The sequence below is a fragment of the Cariama cristata genome, unplaced genomic scaffold (assembly GCF_000690535.1).
Source record: "Cariama cristata isolate BGI_N322 unplaced genomic scaffold, ASM69053v1 scaffold11339, whole genome shotgun sequence".
Lineage (NCBI taxonomy): Eukaryota > Metazoa > Chordata > Aves > Cariamiformes > Cariamidae > Cariama > Cariama cristata.
Window position 1 is genome coordinate 137 of NW_009636338.1, and position 16,905 is coordinate 17,041.

At 44.1% G+C, this 16,905-nt stretch overlaps 1 protein-coding gene across 1 annotated transcript; it reads right to left on the reverse strand.

The window, feature by feature from the left end:
• Positions 1-1,689: 1,689 nt before the first annotated feature.
• Positions 1,690-16,600, reverse strand: HP1BP3 (heterochromatin protein 1, binding protein 3). Its single transcript, XM_009707892.1, has 12 exons — positions 16,400-16,600; positions 15,875-15,977; positions 14,273-14,423; positions 13,774-13,933; positions 12,507-12,650; positions 11,070-11,150; positions 9,246-9,400; positions 8,426-8,516; positions 7,581-7,740; positions 4,870-4,981; positions 3,759-3,896; positions 1,690-2,895 (listed from the first exon to the last, which is right to left on the reverse strand). The coding sequence occupies exons 1-12, from the start codon at positions 16,493-16,495 to the stop codon at positions 2,610-2,612; spliced, it is 1,677 nt and encodes a 558-aa protein (XP_009706194.1). The 5' UTR covers positions 16,496-16,600; the 3' UTR covers positions 1,690-2,609.
• Between the last annotated feature and the right edge of the window lie 305 nt (positions 16,601-16,905).

The following is a 16,905-nucleotide window of genomic DNA, read 5'->3' on the forward strand; positions in this document are numbered from 1 at the left end:
AGCCTCGGGTCCCTAAAATCCTCTGGCCAGCCAAATCCATGGGGCCAAAGCAAAAGCTGTCCCCAGCCTCAGCGATGCGCGTGGCTCCCGGAAAGGGAAAGCAAGAGTTTGGGGAGGAGAGGGGGTCTATTCTCTCGGGGGTACATCCGAAAATCCTCATCTCATACCCCGGTGCTCCCGAGGGTGCAAGTAAAAGGGTCCAAACAGCGGCATTCGAACCTTGGGTCACCACCAGCACCAGCTGCTTCGAGACGCCATGAGATGCCCCAGCAGAGCCCATCGAAGAGTCGATAGCGTAGAAAAAAACAGAAAAAAAAAGAAAAATCAGGACAGATGGGGCTGAAGAAATAACATAACGGAGCCCAGTCTGGCCAGGAAGCAGAGACTGGAGAAGAGCGAGTGGTGGAGCCGGCGCGAACCTTCCCAAACGTGCAGCAGAGCTGCTGCTTGCTCCACCGGCAACACCACCGCAGGATGAAGATTCTTCCCATTCAATCCCAGTTGCTGCTCCTGGGAGGCAAGAATCGGTCCTTCAGATTAAATACAACCAATCAGACCCACGGCTTTTTTTTTTTATGGCTCCATGCGCAGAAATCATCTAATTAGCAATTAAAAACACAACCAAAGAGCATTTGGTGATGACCAAAGGAGCTAATGGCTGGTTTTAGCACAACGTTCTAATTCGAGGTGCCCCGTAGCAAAATTAAGCCATGCTCAGGTGCAAAAATGGGCGTTATCCAGACCAGGGTTTTACCAAATATCTGTGGGGTGGTTGGTGTGGGAATGTTACTGGGAAGAGGGAGGTCACAAAATGCCCCGCAGCTGGGCGAGGACTCCTCCTCCCCATAAATATTCCATTGATAAGAGCAACAGTTTCTCAAATTTGGCTCACTGTAGCGCCTGCCTGGAGGAAAATGCTGACAAAACCCATTGTTTCTGTACAAGTAGCCCTAGGAAAGAGCCATTAACTAATGTTTCTAAATGCTTTACATCCCTGCGGATTACTCTTTGATCAGGGCTTTCACTCTCCCAGTTCCCGATCAGCTGTGATTTTTGTTAACCTGCTGGTTGCACTCTCGTTACGGGGCTGGGAACAATTTAGGGCATTCCTATAAGAATTTTTTTAAACTCCTGGTTGTTAGAGGTAGCACACTGGGACAGCAATTGAAAAGAATAAATTCAATAAGCTTATTTTCTCCTTTTTTGCATTTTATTTCTAGAGGCACTTCCACTCCTCGCAGCATGGTATGTGCAAAGCTCTTTCCAAAAGCACGGCTGGCCTTGCCCTGTCCGGGGGAGAGCCGGGAGGTGGTGGAGCATGTTTCGAACGCAGGCGCTGCTCTCTTGAGCAGGGCAGAGGGGGGAAGATTTCAGCTGGTCTTTTTTTGTCCCCACGGGCCACTGACAGGGGGCAGAGGGAGACGAGGAGCAGCAAGAGGTTCAAACAGAGCTTTCTTCTTCCTCACCTTTGTCTCCAGAGAAACCAGGGAAGAAAAAGGTCACAAGTCGGTCCAACTACAGAGCTTGGCAGGGGCTCAGGCTAAAACAGCCCCACTCTTTCACGCTGGCAATGTAGTTTTAACAAAGATTTGCCTCTGCAGCAATCCACGGTGACTGCAATTCCCTCCTCTCTGCATTTCCAGGAGGAGAAAGCTGTGGCGAGGAAGAGAAAGGACACACAAAGCAGGCTGGAATCTAGTTTCATTTTATTTTAGCAAACTGCATGTTCTTCACTTATCAACATCTCTACATTAGCAATTGTATAGCTCTCCAACTTTTCTTTAAAAAAAGGGTAAACAAGAGGTGACAAAACTCAGGCTCTTCATCTCTTAAAAACATTTGAAAGTTGGATTCAAGAAGACTTTTATATATTTTGGTTTTAAGGTAACAGATGTGGTGTGGAAACACTAATTCAAATCACCCGCCTAACCGAGAACTGCCCCTTTGGGAGCCCCTCTGGCGTCAGACGATCAGTAGACGCTGCAGCCTCTGTTTACTGAGGATCTGACTCACCGTCAAACAAACCTCGCTGGTCTGAAGGAGCCGAACGCGCCGTCTCCTCAGCCTGTCGCTCTAAGGGCCGAGCAGAAAGAAGCACCTCCAGGACTCAGTGCAAGTGCTGTATATACACTGCTTCTTCACAGAAGCGTTAAGGACCTCGTCATGCAGGGGATCTAGGGAGGACTCTTCTGCCGTTGTACCTTCTCATTAAGAATCACATTCCCCCAGTCATCCTGTTCCTGCTGTCTAAAGATACAAAGATCTTCTTTGAAGAATTTTTAAAAGCCAACCCTCCCCCCCAAACCCAAGAGGAACACCGTAAAATGTACAGATTATATATGTCCTAGAAAAGTCCTAAAATTATTGCAGAAACTAAAGATGACTTGTTCCAGGGGAGGGGCAGGCACGAGGCACAGCATTGAGATCTAACAAATGCTCAGGTCGGTTTGATTTAGTTTTCAGCTTTTTCCTCCATCATTCAAGAAAAAAAAAAATTAAAAAAAAATTAAAGAAGTGTTTAAGCATCAGAACTAAAATACAAATGCACGTTGACTTATAAAACAAGATTGTGGATTTGACCATGGGATTTCCCTGACAGTGGAAAAATTTTACTTTTTTGCCCGGAGAGATTTCCTCATGGTGGATTTGCCCTTGGCAGAAGGTTTCACCTCCTTCCTCCCGCTGGCTGCTGGTTTCTTGGAAGAGTTGCCACCAGAGGGTTTCTTGATGGCTGGGGCTGCTGGTTTGGCTTTCTTCGCAGGGGTTTTAACCTTGGGAGGGGGCTTTGCTTTCCCCCGGCGGGCCGCGGGGGTTTTTCTTGGCTTAGGCTTGGACTCTCTTCGCTTCATCGGAGGGGCCCTGCTCCGTGATTTTGGAGGCGGCCTCTTCTGCATCCTGTCAGAAAGAGACAGCACAAGATCTCAGTGGAGGCGCAAATGCTACCCAGAGCAGAGCTGCTGTCGTCAATTTGCATAACGGAAGCAGATCTTGGCATCCCTGTTCTTTACCACGGATGTTCCTTTATGCAGCAGTACATTTCATTAGCTAAATCCCAAAGAGCAAGAACTCCTCCGGTGGATCTTGCCACGCTAAGCACTTCTCAGCCCCCACAGTGCTCTGCCAGCAAGGTTTCGAGCTCCTTCATTAGGCATATGAGCGTATAATAATGTCAATGAATCAAAGTCGATTGTCAGAACGATTCAGAGACCTAAGCACTAGCTTTCCTCTCTAAATGGAATTTTATTACTTAACAAACAACACTTATCTTAAATCCACATTCTGAGTAAGGCAGGTTTCATATCTGGCTACAGAACTGCAAATAATACTGTGGGGAAAAGTTTTCCGAGGGAAACACTTAATAAATCAAAAAATAAATACATGTGAAACATCACACTTTTGTAAACCACAAAAGGCAACTTTAGAAGACTAAAGGCAAGACAAAGAATAAATACAGGCTCTCTTCTCATCTGGAGGAAAAAAAAAAAGAGGTAAGCTTCAGATTATGGAATGGAGGAGATCAGTATCTCCAGAGCAAGGCATTGCTTCCACAGACTACACATGTCCCGGAGAAGTCCTGATCCCGACAGGGCCCCAAGAGTTCAGCCATAATTAGAAACTTCTCCTTCCAACACCTCCTGAGCAACAGCCTTGTGCACAAACCACCACAGCAAGAGACAAACCTGTGCGCTCTACAGCTGTGACAGTCACTTTTATTTCATCCAAAGGAGTCCATTTATCCCTCTCTCATGCTGCCATACCTCTTCTTTGGTGGTGGCTCTTCCTCCTCAGACTCTTCCTCTTCAGATTCTTCTTCCTCCTCAGATTCCTCCTCTTCTTCCTCATCAGATTCCTCAGAGTCCTCATTCTGCTGCTTCTCTGGGTAGAGCACATCTGGGCTACAAGAGGGTTCCTGTCAGAGCGTGACTTACTTCTGAGGATACGACTCCAGGGTTGGCAAGCCTTGGGTAACCCTGGTTCTCATCAGGCACTGCTGCCCCTCCTCCTGTAAGGTTACAGCTTGGAGCCTAATCCAGAAATACCCCCAGGGCTTCTGCGTTTGCTATCTAAAACCAACATTATTTAGTCTCTGCAATGGCAGAAGTGCCACAGCTTGTAAGTCACCAGGAACACCCTAGCCCTAAGCTGTCCTTCCTCAGGTTCTCTTCCTCATTGCTCCTTCTGTGCAAACACAGGAAGGCAGACAACAAAAGGGACAAGATCAGACTCCAGTGACTCTGAACACAGGCTGAAGCCACTGAGGAGTTTGTATGTGTGCAATAAAACAGAGACTTTAATGACTACGCTGCTATTTGGCTCTTCATGGGACACTAAGTCACCATCCCTGGGCTCCACATGGCCCAGCACAATACACACTCACAGCAGGAGAAGAAAGGCTGGTTTAGTCTCACGGTAGCTAATCTAGGTCATCTTCCCTCCTCCCACCTCTCCTCCACCTCGGCATTAAGGAAGGCAAACAGCTGGGTCCTACTCATTACACGTATCCTTGCACCAAGAACACCACCACACTACCTGCTCGTGCGGATTTGTTTTAGCATGGGAACAATTAAATAGCTTCTGCTCTGTGAAAAAAAAAAAAAGCCTCATGACAGAATACCTGAGAATATTGAGCCCAGTATTTTTATTGCCCTTAAAAGTTTCCCTCGCTAATGAAGTCAGCTTTATGTCCACTCAGACATTCATGCAGTCTGGTTACCTAGAGCACGGGTGACAACGTTGCAGTTCATCAGTTATTAAACCCTCCACAAACTTCCCTGTAAATAGGAAGGCAGCCTATGAGCTTCAGCACCGCTCTCTGGCTGACCTATGCGACACTTATCTTGAACACCGTTTTATAGCCAAGCTCTTTACCTAGGATAATAAGGGAAGCAAAGCTGAAAGGTTCCACTGAAGCCCTTTCCAGAAATTTGCTCCATCCAGCCATTCTTCTCACATTTCTGCAGGGTTCTCTTCAGTAGATGCACTGTGAAAAAAAAGTCAAGGAAAGGTTGTGTTACTATCTTTATCCACTTGTCTAACCTTACTGGTCTCTGCAGTGCCCTCTGAAACCAGAGATGGAGAGTCAGGAGAAAGTCTCCTTTGCCCAGGACACCTGCAGAGGAATGAAACAGCACTGGAGACCCGAGGGTCGTGAAGACATCACCGCATGCTTCTTTCTGCACTCAGCAAAGAGCAGCTGCTGCATGTGGGACCCACCTAGATCACTGTGTTTAAAAGTTTTAGTATGTTTTTAATTTAAAGGGAAATCTTCTCGCAGTTACTCTCCAGGAAGATTCAAGCAAGATACAAAATAGCAGTGTTTGTTCCTGAACACTTAGCAAGTGGGGCTTTAAATTCTCCAAAGGAAGAAGTCAAGAACAGTGCATGTTTTTGATGTCACAATCAAGGGATCCTCCTCTATAAATGCGTTCAACAGCGCCATGTAACTGCTCCATCCAAATTTAACTCAAGTCTCAGCTTTCTTCAGCCTGTTCTCCAAAGTGTTTTTTAAAACAAGTCTTTACCCTGTTCTTGCCCTTCTTGTGTTCTAAGTTTCATGTGTGGTGCATCTTTCCCAGTTCTGTGGTTCAGTTGTTGGGTTTTGGTTTTGTTTTTTTATTTTTCTTTGAAAAGGGGAAATATTCAGTTTAGAAATATGACAAATGCACTTTTTATTCCAGTATTCTGTTCCATTGTGCACTGTGTAAGAATTGTAACTGAAACCGTGCAAGTCGAGGGCATCGTTGTCTCTGGCAAAGGGCTTAAGTTGTTTAGTCAGTTCAAAACCATTTTCAGCTTGAATTAGATGGGCCATTTACATATTTAGCTCCCTGAAAAGCAAGACCTGCCCTCAAGCACGTTCCACAGAGGTTCACTTGAGAAATGGAAAGAGAAAAAATACAAAGAAACATGCTGGCTGAACTGTCATCTCAATCTGTTCTGTACAATTAATGCAAAGGTATTCACTCCAACCACTTATTCAACACTCCTGAAATGGGCTTTTATCAAGAACTGCCATTTCACAGTAAGAGAATCATTTGGGACAACATCATACCTTCACCAGGATACCTCTGCTGAAATGTTTTACTTTGAATGGCACTGGAAGGGCTCGCACAGCTAATGGTATCCATTAAATTACTAGTCTTGCAACATTAGGATTATCATAGTTCAAGAACTCTTTAAAAGCCCCACACTTCTATGAGCAGGAGCAACACATAAAACATAAGGCCGTTTTTACTCTGGGTACCAAAGATCAGTAACAGCACGTTAAAGCATTTGACTCCAGTCAAGTCTAGTTGTAAGTATGAGGTATAAAATGGGGAGAAGTGTGGAGCACTGGCTCTGCAGCACATACCCATCTGCTTTTACATCTCACCAGATCTTCCTCCGGTTGCTCTTAAAACAGAGCAGAGATCATCCAAATTCCTTTTATGTAATGGAAGGAGAAAGAAAACAACAGATTGCAAGCTGAAATTTCCTTATTCGACTTGCAAGACTGACACGCACTGGAGGCTGGCTAAACACAGGCCTTGAAGGACCAGGGCGATTTCCAACACTCCTGAAAATAAATCATGCAAGGGCTTAGTAAGCCTGGAAACTCTTTTCCCTGCCCCAAGATTAAGAAGTCACACTTGACATCAGTCTCTAATTGGCAGGAGGCCTCAGGCAACTTCTTTAGCCCACACTGCTGCGAGGGAACCTGCGCTCCTCTCTGTGTCGGTAAGCCCTGCATCAAACAGCCGTGCTAGTGCCGTGCTTCAGGCGAAGTGTGCGGGATCAGCACTCTCCTCTCCGGCCTCATGTCCTGAAGAATGGCACCAGCACTGTGACACCACAGGAAAAGACTGACCTACTTTTAGGTTTGACTTTAGTAGAGACTGCTGTGAGCTCATCCTGCTTCAAATGACCTCCAGCCTCGGCTAAACAATTGCATTGGGGCTCAGACCAAATAATGCAAACAAGCCATTAGAAGATCTGTTTTAAAGTATCTACTAGTATTGCTTCTGCTAATGCAAACAAAACAAACATTAGTGTCATTCCTGGGAACAAAGATATGCCAAATCCCTTCCCAAATATAACAGGATTAGTTTCTCTCCTCACTTGCTTGACCTTTTAAAATCAGAACCAAAGAAGGACCTCAAACAAACCAGTATGAGGGGTGCTTGTGAATTTTTTTAAAAGTTAGGCTATGCAACTTCTCTCAATAAAAAGCAACTAGGAACTGCATTTATGCCAAGCTGTAAGCCTTTCAAAATAGAGAGACAGATGAAATCAACTTGGTCACTTAAGAACAATAAAGTACTTGAATAATATTCCCCCCTTCCTGGGAATGTGCTATAGACGAGAGAAACTTGCATTATGTCTGAGAAAGTCGCCTTTGTCAGGCTTGAAAGAAACTAATGGGAATTAAAACCACTGAGCATCTCTGCAGCACAAAGAGCCAAGCAGCTGTCAGCTCCCCAGCAAGCTCAACAGAATTGTTTAAAGGTGCTGCACAGACACAACTGCAGCAGACACATCTGCAGCTGCAGGACTGTCTTTCAGCACGTAGAAGAGAAGCACTACACAGACAGGTACTTTACCCTGGAAGTTGGAGTTGGTCCCTGGGTGGTTTTCCAGGATATACTTCTTCAGCGCTGTGGTGGAGCAGGTCTTCGGTTCGTTCATGGCCGCAATAGCAGACAGGATGGCATCTTCCATCAGAGTCCCACCCAGCAGGGGCTTCTCCCCTGATTTCTTCAGCTATTTTCCAAGGAGGAAGAGAAAAGCATCAAGACAAAATTCTCCCAAACCAGGTCAGGACAAGCTCCTCTGCACCAGGTGGGTCGGCGCTCCTGCATTAGCACAGATACGTTTTTATATTAAAACACTGCACAGGGAACGCTGCTCTCCCAGCTTTAATCGGGAGCACAGGCCTATTCAGTCAACTGGCCTGGAGTGCTTTTTATCAGTAACACATTGTCCTAGTCCCCAAATATGCTGCAACGGTGTGGCAATGTAAGGGCCTGTCACTCCGGGAAGGAAATAAATCAGATCTTCCTCCATCCCACAGACCAAATGTACCCGAGAGACTTCTACGGCACAGACAGGAGAAAAAGACGTTGCAGACATCTGGGGTACCTACTGCACTTACAATTAGTGACGGAAAGGAAAGCTTACCCCACCATCTCCCCTACTGTGCTAGTGAGTCAGAGCTGAAGCAGTGTGTGGAGCATGCTAAGCAAGGAAGGCAGGGGGGTCTGCTCCAGAAACGTAGACCAAGGGGAGAATAAGAGTCCTACTGCTTCATAGTTTGACAACTCCTGAATATGACAGGCTGCTAAAGAAAGGCGTACCCAGTGAAACTGGAGGGGAGAGGGCACGTTAACTTATATCCAAGGCTTGTGGTCAGTACAGTCAACAAAACAAGATGAACTCTGGCTCTGACCTGGAATGTCCCAGACGCTCCCTTCCCTGTGATCTGCTCTAACTGGCCCTTCTCTACAGCTCTCTGCAGGGCATTCTTCAACAGCTGGGGTCTGAAATACAGGAGGATAAAGCTTTACTGACACACACTGACAGCTTAAAAAACAAAGAGAGAAACAACGCTTTATACAGAGTGTGAGCTGAGCAGTACTTACAAGTGGTATCTGCCTACATACAGACATTTTAAATGGAGATCTGTCAGCAAGTGCTGATTACTTGAGAAGAACAATGTACGTTAGCGGAAATTCAACTGCAACGCTTTCTTGGTGTCAACTGCGTATCCAGAAACAGACAAGCTTCACTTGGAAGGACCACTCATTTTGAAAAGCACATTTGGGCTTGGCCAAGCCCCTGTAAGAGGCAACGCACAGGGTTTTCCTAGATTTGCTTCCTCCCCAAGCCTTGACTCGCTCCGTATGGGCAAACGTAAAGATTACTATAAGTTTGTGCCAGCTGAAGCATCCAGAACCAGGTGGGACAAGATCCCAAGGACAGACCTTCACATCCACAGAGCTGAAGGGATCTGGCTTTGGTTAAGGGTGGAGATGCGTAGAGCAATGCTGATGTCAACGTCAGGAACAAAGATTGGATGTGGAGGGATGCAGAAAAAGGCACAGCTTTTCCTCAAGCTCTCCTGCAGGCTCTACAATGCAGAGCACCACCTGTCTGCTGCCTGCTGAAATAGTGAACTGAATCCCTGTGAAGTGAGGCAAAGCCAGAGGAAGGCTGCGTTTCACTGCTCCTCCGCAGCTCTGCTTGCAAAAGTGTACTCCTGCACCTACCTTACATCTACTTTGAGTTTGGGGTAATACTGAGACACGTATTTCTTGATCAGGCTGTAAGAAGCTTCCTTCGGCTCGCAAAGGCGGGTGAAAGCCAGCGGCAGGATATCTTCCAGCTTGACTTGTTGCTCTGCAGTCGAAGCGGAAGTGCTTTTCTGAAATACACATACTTTTACGCATCAGTGGGGCCTAAAAACTCTGGGTTTGCTGAACCAGCAATGCACAGGTGGGGAGAAGTGCTCCTGGCACTGGCCACAGATCTGTAAAATCAAGTTCTGGAAGGTAGATCTTTAAATTAACAATTTTAAAAGTTCAGCACTTTAAATAAAATGGAGCAAATTTGGCTGGAATTTTCATAGGAGTCTTAGGAAAGGTTTACAAATATAAATTGCAGAGTATTTAGCAACAGCTGTACTTTTAATGGTTTCCTTCCTCTTTCTATAGACATATACCTCTGCTACCCTTCAATGAGACAGGTGTCAATTATTTAAACTGACATGAAACAAAATTCAAAGGCAAGACCTGTTTCCACAGGTCAAATCTTCCCCAAAACAAACAGCTAAACAGGAGTGCTTTTTTTTTTTTCCCAGATGACAGAGTGAAATCTTGATTGAAGCCAACGCTCCCTTCTGAGTTTTCCTACATCCCTTTGTTACTAGAGGAAGGGCTGATCAGGAAAAAAAAAAAAACGGTCTGATCTTTATATAGAAAAGACAGTGGGGAAATGTGCTGAAGTTTAATGATTTTGATGCTGAACAGCAGCTTTGCAGTCAAATGGGTGAGGGTGCTGCTCACCCAGACAGCTGCTCGATTGCTAGCTGAATTCACCGAAAACAAAAGCAAGCTATTATTTTTGCTGCAACACAGAGAAAGTAACTAGGAACAAAGACACCGATATGCTGCAGACAAGAAAACTGATGTGTCAGCAGCTATCAGATGCCTTCCTCAAACTTCTTGTGGAGTCAGTAAGCTCTATATAAAAAGAAGTTACACTGCAATCAGTTTCCTTCAGTGCCCTACTACCAAGTGTGTCCCTGTTTCCTTCAATTTTAGGACTCTTGGTCTGCGCAGTAGCCAAGACATAAGCACCAGGGCATTACAATCCTCTCTGGGTTCACCCACCTAAGCCGCAAGGGGATCGGCAATTCCAGCAAAGCATTTTGTAACTGCAGTGTTAGAAAGGTGTTTCATACACCCAGTGCAGCAGGGAGTGGAGAACAGCGGTGCTGGAACCATGACTTATCATGAGGACTAGGCTCAAAAAAAAAAAAAAAAACCCAACCAAAAAAAATAATCACATCACATTCTACTACCTCAAAACAATATACACCCAACATTAGCAGCTTTCTTTCAGAAGCCTTAGGACATTTTCTTCTTCCTCCCTCTGCCCTCACAGCTGATGGAAGAATGTTCATCTGACAGTTCTGAAGACTGACGTCTTCCATTTACCCATGCAACAGATATAACAGAAACAGCAGTAGCGTAAAGCTCTCTTACAATACCTGAGAGGCATCTCTCTCTACCAGGTAAAGACAGAAGAGGAACTTCATGGTTATTCAGTTTTCTGCCTCTGAACCAAAGCCTAGGAGTTTAATGTAAACATTTTAAAACTAAGATTTTTATTATTCTACTTGGTTTTAATCTCTCATACTAGCTTTCTGATTCTGATTTTAGTGGAACGGGTGTTTTAGATACTGTATTTGGGGAGGAAAAGTACAGCAAGGAGGAGAATACTGTTTGGGTTGGGGCTAGGCCGCATTTTGTAAGATACATGTGTTTCAGTGCAAGATTTTTCAGAGTATTGTTTAAAGTGATCCATCTTACCTTTCTGTCTCTGGCCTTTGGAACAGTTTTTCCTGCATTAGACACCACCACAAAGCTCCCAGAAGCTCCCTTTCCTTTCACCTAGTTAGAAAGAAAGTCTATTTCAGTCTTGAAGAAAGTAACTCAGAATCATAACAACCTGAAAGACATCAATTGACATCATTACGCAGATTCTGAATGCACTGACACCCTGGCCATGGGCTGTTATGGCAGAGGCCTGGTTTGAATGCACTTCAACTTCAGAAAGATCAGAAACCACAGCCAGATATAGTAACATACTCTGCTGTCATAATGTCACCGTTTAAGGCTGGGCCGGCTCTTAAAATGGGCAGCAGAACTCTCTGTTAACCCCTCCCTCCTCCCAGGAGGGGAAAGGATGGAGAAAAGGGAGAGAGAATTATGGACTGGAAACTAAAACTACTTTAATAAAACAATAATAATGAAAAAAAGTATAATGATATTAATACTAATACTACTAATAATGGAAATAAGAGGAAAACTATACAAAACCGATACTGAGTTTCCCGATGGTGGTTGGGGAATCGCAGGCTGCAGGGGCTCACACTGCTGCCTCAGCAGAGCAAAGACCAGGACCGGACTCCACGGCCGACAGGAAGCAGATTCAGGAATGCACGGATCAGAGTTGGAGGCAGGAGAACAAGCAGGGTCCCACAGGGATGCCGGCCATGAAAGAAGAGAGCCTGACCCTCGTGATCCCTTAGCTTTATACTGAGGATGACGTGGATGGGCTGGCATCACTAGTTGGTCAGGTTTTGGTCACCTGCCCTGACTGCACTCTTCTGCAGGAGCGACCCTTTTACAACTTTTTACTTGTTTAACAAAAGAGGGCCAGCAGTGGCCTTGGTTCTTATAGGGGTAAGTATAAACATGGGCCTTTCTGCACACTAATCCTACTGATACTTCAGTAGCAACTATAAACATCGAGTGTTATCAAGTCTGAAAAACAGACACTGTCTGAAAAACATGTAGCTGCACTTTTAGAAAGTGCCATTACTTAGAAGAAACTTAACTGAAAGAAAAACTCCTGAAAGGAGAAATAGTCCTGTTTTAGCCAAACCAGTACACCTGACCAGCAGACCCTAACAGATATCACAGGCATAAATGACAGAGATAAAAGAAAGATACTGCTGCAGAAGTGATGCTGTTAGACTCAGCTTTAAGACACGTGCTGCTGCAATGCTATGACACAACAGCAAGAAACGGTCATAAATTGCACAAAAGATAACCGTACAAAGTATCTGATTGATGGAACAATGCTGAAATTCTGTCAGTGTCTAACAAAGCAGAGAGACAGAGGTGGATTAACCTCCACAAGGGAGAACATGACCACCCCAAAGACCTGCTAATGGAGTTTAAGTAACTCCTACGTAATTGAGTAATACCAGCTCCAGTGCTGCTCCGCAAAGCAACTCTTACCTGTCTAATGATTCCTCTCTCCAGCTCCCTTTTCAATGCTTGCTTTAGAAGATAGCCTCTCCTCTCAAGCTCCAGGGAAGGGTATTTGTGGATGATGTATTTACGTATTGCAACGACCGATGCACCACTCTTTTGAAAACATGCCTGAAACCGAAGCAAAACATCAGTAGAAACCACCCGCACTGCAATAACCTTCCTGTGGGTCTGGAAGAACAGAGACTGAACTGGTGCATGTAAGCCAGCACATTGGCACAGGATGCCAGGGCTGGCCTTCTCCCTGCAATGACTCAAGAGCGTAAAACATGACCGACAAAATACTTAACTTTCCCCTTCAGAGTGGCTGAAGGGCAGATAACACCAAAGCAGTACAGCAAGCATATATCAGCTACTCCTGTATTCTGTAATGGCATAAACACTACATGCTACTACAAAATACAGTCACCTTTTGGCAAACCAATGCTGCACAACTGGTAAGTCATTTTACTATGCCAGCTAGAGTAATCATTAAGTCAGAACAAGTTCCCAAGTTGGTTTTTGGTTTTGGTGGGGTTTTTTTGTTTGTTTTTTTTTTTGTTTGTTTTTTGTTTGTTTGTTTGTTTTAAGAAGTTAGAGGATTGACATTAGTAAACTAGTAAAAAACCTAAGTTGAAGTTCATATTTTGAAGATATAGCAGCTGGAAAGGCCATCTCGCAATGAAGGCTGGTGGAGACCAGGCCTCCTGTGAAGGCAACGTGCGTGAACCAAGCCTCAAGGGGAGAGCAGCAGTGCAACTACAACAGCACAGGTCTCTTCTCACAACCAGGACGGATACAGTAAACCAAGACCAGCACCACTTTGGAATGCTAGTTTACAGTATTTCCATCTGTCCTGAATTAGAATAAGTTAATGCTGAAAAAAACATGTATCCAACAGATGGATTAATCAAAGTAAATCAAGTTGAATATGGCTAGAAGGCACATCAAATTAAATGATGACAGCAATCAAACAGGTTATGTCATCCTAGCTGTTTCTAATAATGTGATTAGGGAGGGAAATGAATTCTAAACAAAGAAATAAGCTACAGGGCCCCTCATCATCATCATCATGGACTCACATTTCAGCTTCGTGGGCTTCCAGGCAGAAGCATATGTGTCTTACGCAGTAAGTTTCCTGCTAACAGACAGCACTATCATCCGTACCATCAGGAAGCTGAATTGTGGGGTTTCGGCACACAAATTATTCTGCTTTGCAACAGATGAACAAAAGAAACATTCGTCTCCTGCTTACCCTGATGGCCTCAGTTAAAATAGCATCCATTTTGGGACGTGAGGTGGCAGCCATCTGAGTTTGCTTCTGTGCTCTAGCTAGTTGGCTAGCAGAAAGGGTAGCCCATGCAGGAATTGTCTTTTTCACCTTCTTCTCCTTTTCCTTAGACTGATCTTTCTCGCTTAGGAAAAATACAAAGCAATAGTAAGACAAGAGACACCATAAAACAAGCAGAACAACAACAACAAAAAGCCCAGAACCTCCGACACTGACAATAATTTAAAGAACATTTTGATGTTTCTATTAGAAAAAAGAAACCCTGTCTTGATATTCAGTCTTGCACATGTTCTAGAAGAGCAGCTACACTTGATTGGTAGCTTCTTCCTGAGAAATATGAGCACCTTTTTAAGGGATTCATCCTATTTTCCCTATCTCTCCCACCATCTTTTTCTATCTCTAGAACCTGACTTTCTTCAGAATCCTATCCAAATCCCTGAATTCAGCACCAAGCAAGCCTTACTCCTTTTTGGTTTCTTCTGAGGACTTTGTTTCCCCCTTCCCTTCATTCTCGGGTTCCTTTGGCTGTTCTGCTTCACTGGATGCAGCAGGCAGGGTTTCATTCTCTTGTTCTTCTCCAACAGAGGCAGACTCCTCAGAGGTGACTTCTGCATCTAAAAGATGTGAAAATGCAACAAGTTACTGCGTAAAACTAGCCTCTATTCTTCAGGAAGGCGAGGGGGGCGAGCTTAAGAACACACCTCAAAAATTACTTCCCAGCAGACGTTTTCTTGTCTCTAATTCAAACAGATGATTTGAATGTAACTTAAGAAGTGAACAAAACTACTGAAAAGAGCTTCAATGAGATGCAATCAGCCATCAAATGCCAGAATAACTTCAAACAACATCACATAGCATTTTCACAATGAACTAATTTCCCCAGTCTTCCCCTCTTTAACTCCAGAGGTTACCATTGCAATCATCCCTCATCAGAGGGGCCTGGGTGGGGAAGGGAGGAGGAAATCAGTACCACGGAACACTAAGATTTTCCCGTAGGTTGAGATTTATGTGTTTTTAACTCAGAAAGGTGCAAAACCATACATCTCAACAAGAAATTTAGATAGATGCATACTAGTAGCTTTGTTTATGACCAACTTGTTTTCAAGCACTGCTGTTTCTGCACCACACACTGCAGCACCTGAAGGATTTTAACCATTCAATCACATTTTTCCAGACTTGGCAAAGCTTTAGATTGCGCATGCATTGGCAGAAGCACTTGCCTACCAGCAGGATCAAATCCAGCCAGAAATCAACTTAGCAAACAAATTAACTCCAGTGTATCTAGCTGAGAACAGGCCTTAAAGACTGGGCTGCCTACTAGATAAGATGCATATGAACTGCCATTACCCACTTTTCAGATAAAGAACCGCCCACCATGACTGCTCCACGCAATAGACAGGTTCTCTACCTCTGAGAAGGAGGTTAAGCACTCCTGCTACGTTCGCGTGCACAGTTTTCCCTGGAGGCATCATGGATTTAAGACGCGCAGTGTATTAATAGTTAGTTTCATATGTAATTTATTTATTTGTGACATCAAAGAGGAGAAAGTCAGTGAAAGTAACCGAATGTAATACTGAAATGACACATTCTGAGAAATTGAGGTGAAGCTGCTAAGACCAGACATGTTAATATTGGATTAGATTCTATGACACATTGTGGTAAAATCCTTTTGTTCAGGAAAATAAAGAAGAAAATTAAATACTTTGTTCTTCCATTCATTAACTGAACCTTTTGATCTCAAGTCATCTTCCTGACACTACTGAAACCTCACAATTTCTACCTTTACTCCAAAGAATGTGCAAGCTTAAAAGGGACTATATTTAGCTATACTTTCATGTCTGGAGTGTCAGGACTTTGCCATGGGGTATGAAGGACAAAACAAATGGGTTCAGACTGAAAAAAGTGGCTGCGAAATACAACTTCCCAATAATCCAGGAAGAGCCTGTGAAAAGCAGCCAAGTATTAGTCATATTTTAATCTTGGCAGTAGGGTTTTTCAGGAGTTTCAGAACACAAGCCTATGTTTGGATATACATTAACGATCCACCACAGAACTACTACCGTACCTGCTTTGACCTCTTCACCTTCAGCAGGTTTGCTTTTGGGAGGAGTTTCCCGGGAAGAAGAATTCACCGAGCGACGGATTGGCATCGTGTCGTCTTCAACTTTCTACAGAAAGCATATGAAAATCAGTACAGACACTGGAAAGAATCAGAAAGTTTTTGAAATGAGATCAAAGTAAATCAAAGCAGCATATGTAGAAATACTCTGGTTACATTTGGATTTTTCAGAATTTTAAGAGACAGTAACCCTCAAACCTGCTTCTTTGAAGCATACTAGGAGAGGATAGTTTCACTTTTTACAGTTATAAAAGAAATAATTTCTTTTCAATTCCAAGTTAAACGGGATGAGCATTTGAGGATTCTGATAAATACAACATCTCAGGGAAAGCAGGGAAGGGGAAGGAGAGCACCGACAGGGTTTATCAGACTCCCAATTGAGTTTCCTACAGGCAGGGGAGAAAGAGTACCGAGAAAAAAAAAGTCAAGGACTGATCCAAGGGCAAGCTTGGAGAATGGGCCAGCCCCTACCTCACTTAACTTGTCCGTGTGGATCAGCTGAGCTCCCGTTAAGAGTGGAAGCGCCTTATGATGCACGGGTTCAGCTTCAGACAGATCAGTCGCCATTTAAATTAATTTCTAGCCCCAAGTGCAGGTAACACTGTGGAGCCCCAGGTTTTAACCCCAAGGATTTTTTCCTAATGGTTTTCACAGTGCAGTGAGGAGTCAACCTAAAGTACAGAAAAGATGTGGTGTGAAAATTAACAAAACAAAACCATCTACGTCCATGTATCTAACAAACTAAAGATTAAAAATAAAAGAAGGATAAATGACTTACGGTTTATGACTAACATAACTGACAATCAACACTTGCATTCAACAAAGATGCTAAAACATGTATGCAAACTTGAGTGCTATGGATGTAGCAGAAATGGTAAAGGTGTAAGCCAGACCTGCAGCCTGCTCCATTAAAACATATCTGAAAGAATAAAACGGCTCTTTAAATTAACAGAAAGCATTAATGAAAAGCAGACATC

Bases quoted from the DNA above. Each gene is read 5' to 3' on its own strand.
- HP1BP3 (XM_009707892.1), bottom strand. From the start codon at position 16,495: ATGGCGACTGATCTGTCTGAAGCTGAACCCGTGCATCATAAGGCGCTT. The intron at 8,517-9,245 runs GTAGGTGCAGGA...CCTGTATTTCAG, and splicing joins AAACTCAAAGTAGATGTAAG to ACCCCAGCTGTTGAAGAATG. The intron at 2,896-3,758 runs GTATGGCAGCAT...TCTTTCTGACAG, and splicing joins GAGCCACCACCAAAGAAGAG to GATGCAGAAGAGGCCGCCTC.